General features: G+C 43.2%; 1 protein-coding gene across 4 annotated transcripts in view; it reads right to left on the minus strand.

Annotated features, from left to right (window-relative positions):
* Nucleotides 1-2,499: 2,499 nt before the first annotated feature.
* The window catches only part of SETD3 (SET domain containing 3, actin histidine methyltransferase), a 79,603-nt gene continuing 64,642 nt past the window's right edge, over nt 2,500-17,460 (minus strand). For all 4 annotated transcript variants that reach the window (XM_038545695.1, XM_038545692.1, XM_038545694.1 and 1 more), the window contains 5 exons: nt 13,451-13,525; nt 12,189-12,355; nt 11,227-11,312; nt 4,568-4,728; nt 2,500-3,861 (listed from right to left, as the gene is read on the minus strand). In XM_038545695.1, the coding sequence (XP_038401623.1) occupies nt 3,430-3,861; nt 4,568-4,728; nt 11,227-11,312; nt 12,189-12,355; nt 13,451-13,525 (921 nt within the window). In that variant the 3' untranslated portion in view covers nt 2,500-3,429. The remainder of the gene's footprint in view (nt 3,862-4,567; nt 4,729-11,226; nt 11,313-12,188; nt 12,356-13,450; nt 13,526-17,460) is intronic.

Here is a 17,460-nt window from a genome sequence, read left to right on the forward strand (position 1 = left end):
GGTGGCCTCCACCCCCACCCCCACCCCAGCCTGAGAGCACCCAGGACCAGCACTGCAGCGTCATAACATATTCGCCCGTGCGCTTAATTAAACACAATTCCAGTTACCCCAGTTCGGCTTAAACGCAGTTTTAGGAATCCGTCACATAAGGTGCTGCAGACTAAACCAGCAGGCTGACCCCTAATGAGGTGACTGGATCCTGCTCTGGGCTGCCAGAAACTGCCACCCCAATCCGAGCGAGCCCGGGTTAGCTCGGGGCATCAGCTATACCTGACTGAACATGCTCATTTTGCCAGATCAATGATATGAACGTGGCACAATATATCACATCGAAAGCTTCTTCCTGTAGCCATGGTTACGGCACTTTAAGGTCTGGGTTCTCTGAAACTCACCCCTCAAACCAGCCGCCGCGATGACTCCCCATTTTCTATATGGACAGTCCTATCGTCGTGCTAGGCTCAAGTCACACTACTTTCTTGTTTTTTTTTCTTTTTTTGATTCTTTCACTCCAATGTGCACATATTAACCACCAAAAAAATACAGTAAGTCATGACTAACAGAAAAATCCCTATGTTTAAGTGAAGGCTTAATTGAGCATAACCCTGTGTATTGTATTGGGAACCTGAGGATATTTTTAATGTCTTAGCCCCTACCTTCTCAAAAAAAATACATTAAATACAGAGAGCCTGTTCTAGAAACTATTGGGGGAAGTCACCTATCAAATACCAGTTTGTGTGAAAAAACGGGGTGGTTTTTCTAGGCTGGTGAAATCTAATTGCTAAGTGTTTACACAAATAACACACAAAGCTCAGAAACAGAAGCAGAGGCTGGCATTCTTCCAGAGACTGGCCTCAACAGCCTCATATCCAAAAGCATTAAGAAAAAAGTAAACTTTGAAATGATTTGAGAAAAGGTCTATTTTCCTGACAGATGGCAATGAGGGTTCTTCAGTGCCAATTTAATCACTTTTCCTTGATTTTTAAAAGCTTAAGTTGTGGCACCAAGTGTCTGGGCACCAGCACCGTATCTGCTGCTCCGTAACGGGGCAGGAGGTGACTGACTCTGGTGCACCGCGGTCTCACCACCTGCCAAGGGCAATTCCACCTAACTCAGGGAAGCGACGCGGCTCCGCAGACACTCCGGCCTCCCACACCGCGAAGTTCTGTTCTTGTGGCACCAGGGTGGCTCAGTTGGCTGGGCATCTGCCTTTGGCTCAGGTCATGACCCCAAGGTTCTGGGATCCATCCTCGCATCTGGCTCCCTGCTCAGTGGGGAGTCTGCTTCTCCCTCTGTGTGCTCGCTCACGCTCTCTCTCTCTCCCTCCCCCTCTCAAATAAATACATAAATAAATCTTTTTTTTTTTTTTAAAGGTTCCATTCTTATGAGCACCATTTCTATCTCACAAAGGCAAAGACCACCCTTAATTGGGAGCCTAATTTATAAAATCAGTTTTTGGTCCAATCACATGAACAAACAGACCCATCGCTGGGGAGTTAATGGACAGCCGCGTGAGCCAGGACCTGAAGCCCGACTCCCACCCAGGGCTCTGTCAGCATCTTCTGGACTCGTGTCTCTTCCAGGGAATGTTCTGACAACCACCCCATCCCATGACACTATTTTACATCTCAACCATATCTAATTTTTCCAAGGATGTATTTAATAGAAGACTTAACTTTTAAACCGAAGAGAAAATGTATCAACAGACATTGGTGATTCAAGTTCTGGTCTATGGAGGGCTTCTATGCCGGGGCAGAAAGCGCCTCAAATACCACCGTTCTGCCTTTTGGAAACTGCTCTGTGAGTTTTACAGACTATTCATATCTTTGGTAAAATATTTCAGATACAAGGCTGACTGGGGAGTTTGCAATCACAGGCTTCTTCACGAATAGGCTGAAGTTGTGCGTGCATCAACAGCGGAGGAGAGATACAGGCATCGATGCTGATAAATGCTGCCAACCACGTGTAACAGTGAAACCCAAGCTGTATTTAATGACCTCCCGAGCTCTGTAAGGCAACGCGTCCTCAGTGCAGGACTGAGCAGTGTATCTGCAGGTCCGCGTCTCCTCTAAGGAGAAACACAGAGAATGTCCTTCAGATTACCTGTGTGCAGCAATGGTCACCAACTGGCTGGTAAATGACTTACCCTGCATTTTCCAAAAGAAGTGTTGTACTTAAGAGTTATGACCTCAGAGGTGATGTGAAAACTTGCAGGTGAGGAAGACTGGCAAGTTGGCATACTGAGAACTGGTGGCTTTCTGGGCACACTACCCCAAGCCTATGCCTGTTCTCTTTATTGAGTTTCTGCTGCCACTAGGCCCTCCCCAGAGCCGCCCCCTGCACCCTGCCGGCCGGGGAGGGGCTGACCTCAGGTTCAGCAGGCGGCCCTGAGGCCCCTGTGGCACGGCCACGTTCAAACCTGCTCCCCGAATAAGCTAGTTTGCATAGAGGCTCAATTCAAAGGGCTTGTCCCACTCAAAAGAAAAGGAATAGACAAAAAAATATTAATCATGTTTTCCTTTTAATAAGGCTTTTTACTCAAAAGTGTAGCTTTGAAAATCTCTAGCTTGTTGTGAAAACCGGAAAAGCCAGGGAGCCACCTCACCCTGAACAACACCTCAGCGAGCTGGGGGCTGCTGTGTCTGCAGCCTCTCCAGTAGCTACGCGCGAATCAAATGCAACACTTTAAAATCAGCGCCAACATTTAAAATTAAGAGGATGATGCATGTCCTACTGTGATTCAAGGAGAAAGGACAAGTTAACACAGTAAAACAAAACACAAAAGGTAAACAGATCTTTAGAAATCACTAGATGTGTGTGTGTGTATTTATATAATTAGGATTATCATCAACATTTAAAACTATTAAAAATAAGGTTGCCACCTTCCCTTTTCTTTAAGTACTGGGGTGTTATTTTTTTTAGGGAAAAAAAAAAAAGATCTCGCCCCGACCCTCCAGTTGCCAAAGCCCAAGCCCGTTGTGTGCTGTGCAACCACAACCCCCCTCAGGCTGAGCACCCAGAGCACCGCCACCCAGTCCTGCTGGCAGGAGGCAGAGCGGGCTTCGGCACCGGTTGTCAAAATGACAGGCCCACAAAAGCACAGCTGAGAGCAGAACTGCATTCTTCCCCAGGAAGAAAACACATTTGCCCACAACGGGTCTACAGAATCTTCCAGAGCGCCCTGTCCCCTGTTCGTTCACCATGGTGGCTTGATAAACTTGTTTTGCCCAGAAGCAAGATGGCAATCTTAATCAAAAAGAGAAGCTAGATTTTTTTAAATAACTTAAAAAAAATCATTTCTTATATAAAGCAGCAAAAACGTATCTTCCTCTCTGCCGAAAGAAAAATGTGAACAAGAAAACACAGCGATGTAAATGGACGGTTCATAAACTTTTGCTCAACCAAACTCCCTCAGATGGCACCTCTTCAGGGCTACTGCTCCCGAGCGCCTGCAGTGCTGTCTGAAGAAGATTCTTTGGTGCCTTCAGTCGCTCTTTCACTCCCCTCCTGATTGAAATTTTCCTTTCCTGACCTGGTCCCATTGGGAATAGAGTTTTCGCCGTTCACAAGCCCGTTCTCCACAGCCTTCGCCCGGCCCACGGCCTCCGTGAGGCTCAGGGCCTCCTGCACACTGGCCTCCGCCTCCAGGTCCCGCAAGGCCAGGGGCAGCCTGGCCCCTGCTGTGCCGCTCTCCTCGCACCGGGGCAGCGGGGCCCCCGCCTGCATCTGCTTGCGGTAATGCTCCCGGTTCGCGGCCGCGCTCTTCACTGCTTTTTCCAAAATCTCTTTTTCTCCCAAGCGCAGCTTGATGGCCATTGTTGCACGAACAGAAAGGTCGTGGTTTCTCAAGAAGGATTTGTCTTCCTGGAAAATGAAAAAGAGCAAAATTAACGATAAGAAGTCGGAATCAGCAAAAGTACAGTGACAGAAGGCAGATCAGCTGTTGCTGGGGATGGGGGCATGAGGGAAATGTCAGGGGTGACAGAAGGTTTTAGAACTTGACTGTGGTGGTGGCTACAGGACTGAGTGCTTACATCAAAATGCACATTTTCGGAGTGTGGGTTGTGTTGTATTTAAATGACACCCCGTTACGGTGATCATAAAACCAAAATGGTGAGCCTAAGTCAAATGGTGCTCCGCCATTTCGGACAGCGTACTTGGTTTATTTTTAAAATCATTCTGTTGTCAATCTCAGGCACTGCCAGCCCCAGGGCTTGGTGCTGGGCTGAATGAATGAATGAGTGAATGAATGAATGAATGAACAAGTGAAGAAGAGCATGCAAAGTTAATGGTGCAATGGGAAACCTGGAGAGCACAAATGAAAATTCAGAATTACAGAAAAGTCCCAAATAATTTTTAAAATTGATCTTCTAGTTAACAATGCCTCAACAGGATCCTTTTGGTAAGTATAACTGTGCTAAGTAGGACAATATTAATAAACTGAATGAAAAAAAATCAGATATGCAGCCATTTTGCTAACGGAAGTCATTTACATTTAGGAAGAAATCGATTCTTAAAAATCCCTGCAAACACGTCAAAGCTCAAATCCTCATTTAAGCGATCTAATTACCTCAATAGTTGTTTTGTAGGTTTTTAAAAGAAGTGAGGCTCGATCTTCAAGAAATGTCCAAAGCCTGACCTCATTGTCCCAGCTGACGGGATATTCAGAATTACCCAAAGTGAAGATTCTGTCGAGAGCATTATCCCCCAGCAAATGTTCCTTCAATTCTTCTGCAGAAATACAAACAGCCATCTGTGAGGGAGGAAACAGCACGGCTTCTCATTTTAACAAGCAGCCCACCTTGGAAAAGATCTTCCCCAGCAACGTCACCCTCCTGTGGGGAAAAGCTCCCCCGAATCGACGGGCCAGGCGGTCCCGGGCTCTGCAGAGTCGGCGCTAGCCTCCTGACTTAGAGTCCAGGCCCAGCCTTGGTGCGGCCCTCCATCCCTCGCTGCTTTTATGAGGGACACTGAGAGCTTTCAGACAGTTTCACAAGATGGGTTTTAAGGGTAATCTATGGGGACACATCCCTGATTCTGACGATAGCTTCTCAGTCATGCCAATGGGGTCAAAAAGACGTTCAGGTGAACAATGTAAATAGTAAAAATGGGTGACAGCACAACGACCAGTGACCCTTCTAAATTTAAATCAGATTGGTGCTCTCTGCAGCAGTGGACCTCACAAAGCTATTTATCTCTTCTTACAACACATAAACCACAAACTGAAAGAAGTAAGAAAATGGACTATAAAAACCTTAAAGAAAAATGTGCCTATATCCCTCATTTGTCAGGAATTTAAATAGAAATTACAAATAAACACAAGTAAGTATCTCCATTACCTTTGAATATATTTAAGAAGAGGAAAGGATTCACAAACTGCTCTGAGCATCTCAGCTCCTGGCACATTATCTTCAAGAGACCCAAACATGCCGATCCTATTCACGCTCAAGAAACACACCCGACCTTCTTATGTAATTATGAGACAGTATCTCTTTCAGAGCAAAATGCCCCACAGCTGTCACTATTTACAATTCAAACTGAAGACTCTGCTGCCAGCAAACCAAACTTTTATTAGTATTAGTTAGAGGAATTCAAAGAATACATCAATTGTCTTGACACGACAAATTGTCTTTCTATGACTAAAGAGACACTACAGAGAGTCAGCAGACCTAAAATGATTCAAGCAGTTTGCTTTTTAAGGAAACAGAAGTTAATCTTTAAAAAAAAAAAAAAAAAAGATTTTATTTATTCATGAGAGACACAGAAAGAGGCAGAGACACAGGCAGAGGGAGAAGCAGGCTCCATGTAGGGAGCCCGATGTGGGACTAGATCCCGGGTCTCCAGGATCACACCCTGGGCTGAAGGCGGTGCTAAACCGCTGAGCCACTGGGCTGCCTGAAACAGAAGTTAATATAACGTTCAAAAAAGAAATTTATTAAGTAGCATTTGTGAGCAAAAGATCATGATAAAATTCAGTTTTTATATTTTGCATCCTGCAGTTTATATTCTTTGTATGAAGTGCTGAAAATTTAAATCAGGCTTCCTTAGCGGTAGACATTTTTTCCAGAAGCCCCCAGCACTAAGGCCACAAGTACTGCCCTCAACACTGGAAAGCTAAGGGGCAGAAGCAGCGCCTTCTCTCTCTGCTCCTTTCAACACTGAAACTGGGCTCCTTCACACTACTGGGGACAGGAAACCCACAAGGGGACATGAGACCGTGTCACCATGAGACCAAAGGTTCTGTGAGCAGGCCCCTTCCCCTGCTTTCCTGCAGCTAACAAAGCCCAGACAGATTCTCTGCGTCCCCAAAAGGGCTTTGCGCCTTCACTCGGTCACCACAAGAGCGCATGTTTGGTCACCCCAGAGAGTGACCAGTGCCCTCACTCCTCAGCCTGGCTCCGTGTCAAACGCTGATCCCTTCAGACCCCTGAAGTACTAGGATCTCTTTCACAGATCTGTTCTTTGCAAACCAGCAGGCACCACATGGGATGCCTAAGGCGCAGGCTCTGAATGAGCAGAGCTGGGTTTCGACATAAGGCCATCATCACCTGCTAGCTGAGGGCTGCATTACCCATCCTCTTCGAACTGGCGTTTCCATGTCAGTCAGCTGGGAATCCCTAAGCCCTGTAAGCCTGATGAGAATTAACATGAAGTCTGCACCACATTTAGCATCGCGCCTGGCACGCAGTGGGTGCTCAAAAAGGACAGGGATTAGTATAGTATCACTGTCCTGTCCTCTTTCTTAGTTATAAACTTCTTCAGGATATTAACTGTGACCTGTAATTTCATACTCCTGTATCGTATGCAAGGAAAGTCCACAGGAAACCCTTAACCTGTGTTTGCTAAACTGAATCGATGAGCCAAGAGCAAAGTACAAAATAGCCAGGAGCTCTAACTTGAGTGGCAGTAAGGGACAAGTCCCATCTCCCAGCTCTGTGGGTCCCATAGTTGGGTGTCTACACTGTCTGTGTCTGGGGACTATTTCTTCTACCACCACCCTGATGTCAAACCCTGGACTGGACAGCATTTCTGCTGCATCCAGACATGAAGACAGGGGGCCAAGGACAGCAGACTCTTCACCATGGGCCACAGGTCACCTCTGCGGACCAAACTGCCCTTTCCCTGGGGCTTGGGCAGCTTCCTGCATAGGACTGCTTATCTATCTGTTCAGTTAGGTGGTAACCCACTCACTTCTTCCTACCCAATCTGTTTCACATAGGATTTAAGGTAGTTTACAACAGTAGACGCACACATACACAATTACAAGTGAAACCTTAGAGAAGGGAATAATATAAATTAGAGCAGAAATAAATGACAGAGAAACTAAAAAAGGACAATAAACCAGATCAATGAAACTAGGACCTGTTGTTTGAAAAAATTAATAAAACTGATAAACCTCTAGCCAGACTTGCCAAAAAGAGAAAGGACTCAAGTAAAATCCCAAATGACAAAGGAGAAGTAACAACCAACACCACAGAAATACAATCTTAAAAGACTACTATGAAAAATTATATGCCAACAAATTAGACAATTTGGAAGAAATGGATAAATTCCTAGACACATATAAACTACCAAAACTGAAACAGGAAGAAATAGAAAATTTGAACAGACCAATTACCAGGAAAGAAATTGAATCAGTAATCAAAAATCTCCCAACAAACAAAAGTCCAGAGCCAGATGGCTTCATAGGCAAATTCCACCAAACATTTAAAGAAGAGTTAATACCTATTCTCAAACTACTCAAAAAACATAAAAGGAAGGAAAGCTTCCAAATTCATTCTACGAGGCCAGCATTACCCTGGCCTCATATACACCACAAAAAAAAGAACTACAGGCCAATATCCCTGATGAACATGGATGCAAAACTTCCCAATAAAATACTAGCAGACTGAATCCAAAAGGACATTAGAAAAATCATTCACCACGATCAAGTGGGATTTATTCTTAGGCTGCAAGGATGGTTCAATATTCACAAATCAATCAACGTGATACACTACATTAATAAAAGAAAGGATAAGAACCATACGATCCCCTTTATAGATACAGGATAAGTGTTTGACAAAGTATAACATCTATTCATGATAAAAATCCCTCAATACAATAAGTTTAGAGGGAGCATACCACAACATAATAAAGGCGCTATATATATATATATGGAAGACCCACAGCTAATACCACCCTCAATGGGGAAAAACTGAGAGCTTTTCCCCAATGGTCAGGAACACAACACTCTCACCATTGTTATTTAACATAGGACTGAAGTTCTAGCCTCAGCAATCAGACTACAAAAAAGAAATTTAAGGCATCCAAATTAGCAAAGAGAAATAAAACTTTCACTATCAGAAGACATGGTACTATATATAGAAAACCTGAAAGACTCCACCAAAAAACTACTAGAACTGATAAACGATTTCAGTAAAGTTGCAGGATACAAAATCAATGTACAGAAATCTGTTGCATTTCTATACACCAATAATGAAGCAACCAAAAGAGAAATTAATGAATTATTTGCCAAAAAAAGTAAGATACCTAGGAATAAACCTAACTAAAGAGGTAAAAAATCTGTTCTCTGAAAACTATAGAACATGAGAGAAAACTTAGAGAAGAAATTGAAGAAGACACAGAAATATGAAAAACATTCCATGCTCATGGATCAGAAGAACAAACATTGTTAAAATGTCTGTACTACTTGAAACAATTCATACATTTAGCACAATCTCTATCAAAATACCAACAGCATTTATCACAAGAGCTAGAATGAACAATCCTAAAATTTGTATGGAACCACAAAAGACCCTGAATAGCCAAAGCAATCTTGAGAAAGAAAAACAAAGCTGTAAGCATTACAATTCTGGACATTAAGTTATTCTACAAAGTGGTATTCATCAAAACAGTATGGTACTGGCATAAAAACAGATACACAGATCAACAGAACAACTAGAAATGAACCCATAATTATATGATCAATTAATCTTTGACAAAGCAAGAAAGAATATCCAATGGGAAAAAGAGTCTCTTCTACAAATAGTGTTGGGAAAACTGGACAGCGATATGCCAAATGAATGAAATGGGACCATTTTCTTACACTATACACAAAAATAAATTCAAAATGGATTAAAGACCTAAATGTGAGACAGGAAACCATTAAAATCCTAAAGGAGAACACAGGTAGCAACCTCTTTGACATCCGTTGTAGCAACTTCTTACTAGACATGTCTCTTGAGGCAAAGGAAACAAAAGCAAAAATGAACTACTGGGACTCCATCACAATAAAACACTTCTGCACAGCAAAGGAAACAGTCAACAAAACTAAAAGGCAACCTATGGAATGGGAGAAGATATTTGCAAATGACATATCTGATAAAGAGTTAGTATCCAAAACACATAAAGAACTTATAAAAGTCAACACCCCAAAAAACAAATAATCCAACTAAAAATGGGTAGAAGACATGAAGAGACATTTTTTCCAAAGAAGACATATAGATAGCCAACACACACAAGAAAAGATGCTCAACACATCACCAATCATCAAGTAAATACAAATCAAAACCACAATAAGGTATCACCTCACACCTGTCAGAATGGCTAAAATCAACAACAACAACAACAAAAAAAAACGATGAGTGTCAGCAAGGATGCAGAGAAAAGGGAACCTTCATATAGTTGGTGGGAATGTAAACTGCTGCAGCCACTCTGGAAAACAGCATGGAGGTTCCTCAAGAAGTTAAAATAGAGCTACCCTATGACCCAGCAATTGCACTACTAGGTATTTACTCAAAAGAAACAAAAATACTAGTTTAAAGGGATACAGGCACCTTGATGTATACATACAGCAGGATTATCTGCAATATCCAAATTATGATAAGAGCCCAGATGTCCATCAACTGACATACACACACACAACGGAATAGTACTCAGCCATCAAAAAGAATGGAATCTTACCATTTATAATGATGTGGATGGAGCGAGAGTATAATGCTAAAGCAATTAAATCAGTCAGAGAAAGACAAGTACCATATGATTTCACTCATATGTGGAATTTAAGAAACAAGACAAATGTGCAAAAGGGAAACAAGACAGAAAAGACAAACCAAGAAACAGACTCTTAACTATAGAGAACACACTCACAGCTCACAGTCACGGGGGGGGGGGGTGGTTGCGGGGAGATGGGGGAAACAGGCGACGAGGACAGAGTGCACTTGTGATCAGCACAGGGGATAGATATATGGGAATCACTCTGTTGTACCCCTGACACTAATATTACACTCTACGTTTGTTAACTAATTGGAATTTAAATGAAAACTAAAAACAAAAAACAAAAACAGTAGAAGTGAAACCGCAGGATACTGGGATTTGGGGAAGTACATTTTCAGACAAAAAACAAAAACAAAACCACAACAGGTCAAATCTCAGGATAAGAAACCCCAAATGTCTTGTCATAAGCAAAGATGAAACTAGATGCTAAACACATACACTTAACTCTTTCTGTACCTGAAATAAGAGGCTGCAGACAAGAACATTTTGTGATGTAAACAGATTCTGTTTGCAGCGTTAATGAGTCTAACAGGAGGCCTGACATTAAAAAGCTTGCCAGGAGTTTCGGATTTGGAATGCAGAGCTGGTTACCCAGGCAAGTCCTGCGGCTCACGTATGCCACGCTGACCACATGACATCAGGGGGCACTCACGGATGTCAGTGCACTGGGAGAGAGATAAGGCTGTCTGGGGAGTGAGCACATCAAAAGCTGCCCTCTACCAACACAGAATTTTCATGCAGTTAGATGGTCCCAGAGGTTTTAAGTTTTCTTCCAATGTGGTAGAGCATTAGTTGTTTATTACAAATGAATATTGACAACATATTTAGGACTTAATAGAACACCTCCAGGGTAAAACAGACGGACTTCTTTCTCCAATGGTGCCATCTCATTTCCCCCCAAGAGTGCTCTAAGTTTTAAACCCTTTTATCTTTAATCTGGATTCCCTATGACTTATACTTCACAAATTTTTTTTTAATTTTTTTTATTTATTTATGATAGTCACAGAGAGAGGGAGAGAAAGAGAGACAGGCAGAGGGAGAAGCAGGCTCCATGCACCGGGAGCCCGATGTGGGATTCGATCCCGGATCTCCAGGATCGCGCCCTGGGCCAAAGGCAGGCGCCAAACCGCTGCGCCACCCAGGGATCCCTTCACAAATTTTTTAACAAGTCAACATCTCTTCCCTATAATTTACCTTCGGTCATGCAGAAGACACGGAGAAAAGCCAGGAGCTGGGCAGAGACCGGTGGGTCAGTATAATGCAGCGCAAAGACACTGGAACTGACAAAAGTAGCAATAGCATTAATCACCCAGCTTGGGCACCTTCTCTCAGCAAGGGACATCCCTTCCCTCAACACTCTGCAAGGTGGGTCGTCCTTAAGGGGCACTGACCCACAGGACTCATCCCAAACCCTCGCCCGAACCATGAAAGTGCTGCTTTCAATGCCTGGCAAGTGTAGAAGGAGGCCCTGCTGCAGAGGATGGCGGTTACTGCCCCTGCCAGCTACCCGGAGTCTAAAAGCCTTAATCTCAGGGTACAGACGACACACTAAGAGAATGAAGTGTGCCCGTGCTTCTTAAAAAATGTTAACAATAATTTATGTTGAGTTCACATTTTAATCATTAATCAAATATTGACAAGTTCAATAAAAACCGGTCTGGATAATCCATTTTCATTAAGAATGGTTCCTCCACTCCCTGGAGAACTAATAAATCATAATTCTTGTCTTCTTTATCATTTTGCACCTCAAATGCAAGAAAATCTTAAAGAATTTAACCAGAAATTCTTGAAATCGCTGGGGATCGTGACTTCATTACAGAAACTAATGGTGGCAAAGAATTAAATGAAACAAATTGATCCGGGTCATTAACCTTTTCAAGGTGAAAGACACTAATGATCCACAGTATTTATTTAACTTAATGAGGAGTTCAGGCTGTGTCCCCTGGAACGGACTGTGAGTGCTCCCAACGATACAATGATGTTTATCTGAAAGCGCTAAGTCTCCATGCACCTCAGTTTAAACATGCCGTGTAGCAGGGATGAAGACATGAAGACAAGCCACTCCAGAGAAGGTGTTATTAACACACCAACTGAACACTATGCAACTGGAAATATTTCAAGGAACACAGGAAAGAGGTGAGCGCTTCTGTACGTACGTGGGGATGCCGGCGCGGGCCAGGACCTCGGCTTTCATGGCATATAGCCGGTCACTCTTACTCACTCCCAGCTTTATTTTCACTCTGTCGTGTGAATTATTGTCAAAGAAAAAACCACTGTGGATCACAAACTCTGCATTTGACCGAGTGCCATAAAAAATGTAAATCTGAGATGCAGTAAAGAAAAAAATAAAGGGATATAAAAGAAATTTAACATCATTCTCAATACAGAGCAGGGCAAAGGATCAGTCCCCCTACATTCAACTGGCCTTTCCAATAGAGATACACAACAGCTCTACAGTGACTACGCACTTCTCCTGAAGTCCCAGCAAGATGCATGACCTTGCCATCCCTTACCCCACCCCCCGGAATGTCTGACCCACGTGACGAAAGGCATCTGTTCCCGCCACAGCGTGGGCCTGACTGCTTCCCAGAGGAGCCCCGGCCTCAGCACTCACTGTCTCTTCCCCGTCCCCAGGCCAGTCAGGCTAGTATACTACGGCTGCACCTAACAATTTGTGAGCATCCCCCCTCTCCTTCTAATACAAGAGTCTCTTCTGGAACAAGATCTCAGACAATGTCTGTCAGAAACTCATGTCCAGATCCTGTGGCAATTCTGCACCTAGTAGGAGGGTTTATAACTCTTCTGCAGGAAGAGCCAATCAGCGCTTTGTTAGAGTACTATTGTTCGTTCTGTCTCAGTTGGAATGTCAATGGTGCCACGTCAGTTCTGCTTTTTGGGATTAACTGCTTGGTCATGAGACTGACAGGTGGAAAGCAGGCATTCAAAGATGCGCATTTTCACACCTACTGAAAAGCCTGCCCCCACCCAGGTTACAAAATAAAACTTCACAGATTAAAGTGGAAATAAAAGATCCATGTTCCTGACTCCCCTGTTTCTACCATTTAAATAAACAGCTTCTCTATAAACAAGGTTCTAATCAACAGAAAAAGAAATACAACGATGCAGCTTATGCAACTGAAAAATGTGTCCTACTGTCATAAAGTTTATCTTCAAATGACACTATCACAAATATTAGGTCAACTGTGGAAGTCAGTGCATTTGAATCTTTTTTCTTTGTGGACTCAAAGCACAGTATGTTTCTTACAGCTTTAGGTCTCAGGATGTATTCCCCAAACAGTCCTAAATACTGTTTTTTTCTGCCTGAGTTAAATACCTTCTCAAACTGATCAACACAATATTAACCCGTGCCCACTGGCTGGCCCACCTTCCGGGTGCCAGTGCACAACACACCGCCTACCTGCTCTCCCGCCCGGAAGTCCCGCAGGGCGACACACTCACAGCGGTCATCTTCCAGGTTGTAGCCGGTGGTGATCTAGGTGGGGGAGAGGGTGGCAACTGTGAGCACCTAGGTCTCTGGTCCCCTCGCTCGTGAGGGTCTTTTTCAGCAATTAGAAGATAAAAGATACTCAAAGGTACCGCACTCTGCATGCTTTTAGTAAAGACTGACACAGAACTACTTGGTTATTTTCATTAATCCTGTTTATATCAAGAGATTCTTACATAAGATTCCACACCTCACATGTAGGACCTTACTCTTAGGAAAATATAGTGTATAGATTGTCATTCACTGACCTCAAGCAAGCATAGTCATTTGTCACAAAGCAAGCCCCACAGGAAATCCTGAACGACTCTAGTTGACTCGCAAATACCATTTCTCCCATATTTGGCCACCAGGAAACTAAAGTGTGTCTTCTACTGGATAAAGAATAAGGGAAAAAGAAGAGCCCCTTTCTAGATAATGTATATTACCCTGAAATTAGAGAAACTGAAACTTTTGGATAAGCAAAGGGAAATATAACTCATCTGTAGCCTATCCACTTTCCACCTAGTGCTATGTTGTAAGCATCTGTAAGCCTCTTACAAGTAAACCCCAAACCTGCTCCCTATACCAGAAACCTGTGTCACTCCCCAGTCTCTCCTGTCCTGGGGGCCAAGCCAAGTCCATGTCTTTACACACAGGCCCAAAGATATTCCTGGTGCCACTACTGGTCAGTACATGAACTCCAAAATTATCCTTTGGGTTCCTTCCTTCCTTGTCATTACCCTACATGACCAAAGGTCCTTACCATTTGCAAAAACCTTCCAAATGGCTTCAAAGTTCCAGTTCTGCCTTTCCTGCATCCTAGTGACACTACACTGTCGACCTCCTGTTTAAAACCTTTTGGTAGCCCTGCACTCTACCTACAGGAAAAAAAGGAAGGGAGGTTCACAGAAGGGGAGGAGTGGCTTTTATCCTTATGAACACAGATGTGCAGGGGGCACCTGGGTGGCTTAGTGGTTGAGCGTCTGCCTTTGGCTTAGGGTGTGATCCCAGTCCTGGGATCGAGTCCCACATCAGGCTCCCCACAGGGAGCCTACTTCTCCCCCTCTGCCTATGTCTCTGCCTCTCTCTGTGTGTCTCGAATGAATGAATAAATAAAAAGTTAAAAAAAAAAAGTCTGTCTCTCAGAGCAGCCCCCCCCCCCCATCTCTTAGATTGTCTGAGGCTGTTCATTAATTACTTTGACCTTCTTTATTTTGTCCTGGAGAATCAACATTCCAGACTTCTGCAAGTGCTACTTGGTAATAAAGGTATCAAAAGCTTGAACCCAAAAAATTACTTCTGAGTCTGGGAAATGGCATTTTTAGGATGGGGAGGCCATGTGATGATCACCCTTAAACCCAGTATCCCCAGAACTAATGGTTTAGTAACCGTATACCTAGAAATCCTTCTTGCTTCTGCTTTGCATAGCCAAGAGAGACACAAAAGCAACAACAAATGAATGTAGCCAGGAATCTGGCACATCTTTGCTCAAGTAACAGTTTCAACACTTGATAAGATCAGCTCTGTGAAGTTCTTGCCCAATGTCAAAACCACTTTTCTGACCCCCAAAACATGATAATAAGGTATGCAATAGGAACTGCTCATGAACTCACAGCCCTGAAAGTCTGCCACTCCACGGTGTGTTTATACAGGACATGGCGGGAGCATCAGACAGCAGGAGGGCAGTCAGGGAAGCAGGAGGGACAGGGAAGGGCCAAGAATAAACAAAAATAAGTAGGTAGACACATGGGAGACACACGATGGGCCAGGAAGGGAGACACATGGAAGGGGAGGTGTGGTGATGTTATATGGGGCACTGAGGGCAGCCTTCCTTGAGGAAGTCTGTGAGTGGTCTTGCAGACATTGGAGGAGCAAGTGTTTCAAGCAGCAAGAACAGCCCGAGCAAAGGCCCTGAGGTGGACATGTGCTGGTATCTGATGAGGCACAGGGGCTCAGACCTGTGTGTGCTGGGAGTATACTGGGGACAGGTTGAGTAGGGAGCCTTGCCTGCTACTTATAAAAAACTGGGATTTTATTTTTAGACTGGAAGCCTTGTGGAAATCTACATGATTTAGATGTTTCAATATTCTACCAGAAAGACCCTGAAAAAGAGCCTCTCTCAGTTCTGCTTGAATTTCCAAAGGCCCCTCTGTCCCAACTGGGAGAGTCACATACTCAAATACAAGGGCTGGTCACTCCAACATGCTTTACACCTAATGGAATGGACACGGTGCCCAATAATTCACCTGGCAATGTCTTCCTCTGCACAAACCGAACCATCTCAAGAAAGGAAAACTGCTATTTACCTTAATTCTGAACCAGTCACTCAGAATTTGAAGATATGTGATTTCTTACAGTTTAATACGATATCCATAAACTTGCTTAAATCTGTTTCTCCAAGTGGCTAGGAAATGGGCTCACACGTGCCACCATCTCTGGCCGAGGTACCGACCCATCCTTTTATGTTCCCTCCCTATTTCTCTGCCGCTCCTGGCTTGGAATCACTGCCACAGGCTCGGCCCTCCCATCTCTACTCCCATAACCAGGTTTTTGTCAGAAGCACACAGCGTTGCCGGGTTACAGATTCCTACCTACTCCCTCAGTGATAGAAGAGACAGACGATGACTGTCAGGATAGACACACACAAAACAGAATACCAACAGTCTGAAAAGCCAAGCCTTAATTTCAAGGACCTTATTTTTAAAAAGAGATTAAGTGTTAATACACGTGATATTTGTGATTAACTTCATTGTGTTAAAATAGACTCTCAAATTCTACCAGACGCGATTTCCCTGAAGTCTTATGTTACAATGGAAAATGGTTCAACCAAGGAGTGGAGTTAAGATTTCAGGGAAAACCACAACGGTAAGAAAAAGCACCACCATCCTGTAGAAACCTTCTAAAGGCTAGCGATGCTTCGCCAGCTCTGTGGTTGGATATGGACTTTACGAACAGCGTTAGAGAAAATATAGCATTCGTGGTTGTCACTGATGCATTATTTTTGAGATTAACTTTTTGTTTTTTACTCTTAGAAGAAAAAAATTAAATAGTTTAATCCCATTTACATGAAAGCAACACAAAAACCAGTGTGTATGTGAGGGTCTGAGGGTGCAAATGCACACAAATGAGGGAGAGATTCATATAAAACCATTAACCATGTACCTGGAAAGTGTTTAACAGGGGGACCCAGGCCGCTGGTAGGGCTGGGTGCTGGCAAGGTGCTGGTGGGGAAGGGAACCTCCATATTTTATTCCTACGGAGGCATATAACTGCTTTTGTTTATTTACAATAAAGTATGGACTTTTTTAAATTTTAGAAATAAAAATAAACTCTAATGATCAATCAAGTTTGAGAGCCAATGATCTAATGAAGTGAAACAAAAAGAAAAATACTAGAGTCAAATATTAAAAGATTTTTGAAAAATATGAGAACCTCAATCTTATAATCAGTGTTAAGATAGCTCTGAAGGAAAGGAAAAAAAAAGAATGAAAATAAATAAAACACTGTTCTTTACTATGGCTAATTAACTTAAGCATATTTAAATTAAAGCAGAAATATAATTTAAGAGGGGAACTCTTCATTCTCTACAAGTTAAGAGTATACTTGTTGCTAGACTCTCCCAAATTAGCACTACGGTATTCTATCTTCAAGTGTTTGGCATGTGTTACGTGTGTTCTGGCCATTTTGTGGGGTCCGATGGGAAATACTCATTTATAGCATTTAAAAAACCTGTTTATAGGACAGCTAATAATAACAAAGAGAGCTGATGTTGAGAAAAGATGAACCAAAAATTAACCAAGCCGGTATCCCAGTGTAATGCTTAAAAATTCAAAATATTCTGACGTTGATCATATTTCTGTGTACTGATATCAGGAAATCTTGCTCAACCACCTCAGCACAGAGAGCACATCAACCCCCGCTGCTGCAACGCTACGGAACAGGGA

This window comes from Canis lupus, chromosome 8, assembly GCF_011100685.1.
Source record: "Canis lupus familiaris isolate Mischka breed German Shepherd chromosome 8, alternate assembly UU_Cfam_GSD_1.0, whole genome shotgun sequence".
Lineage (NCBI taxonomy): Eukaryota > Metazoa > Chordata > Mammalia > Carnivora > Canidae > Canis > Canis lupus.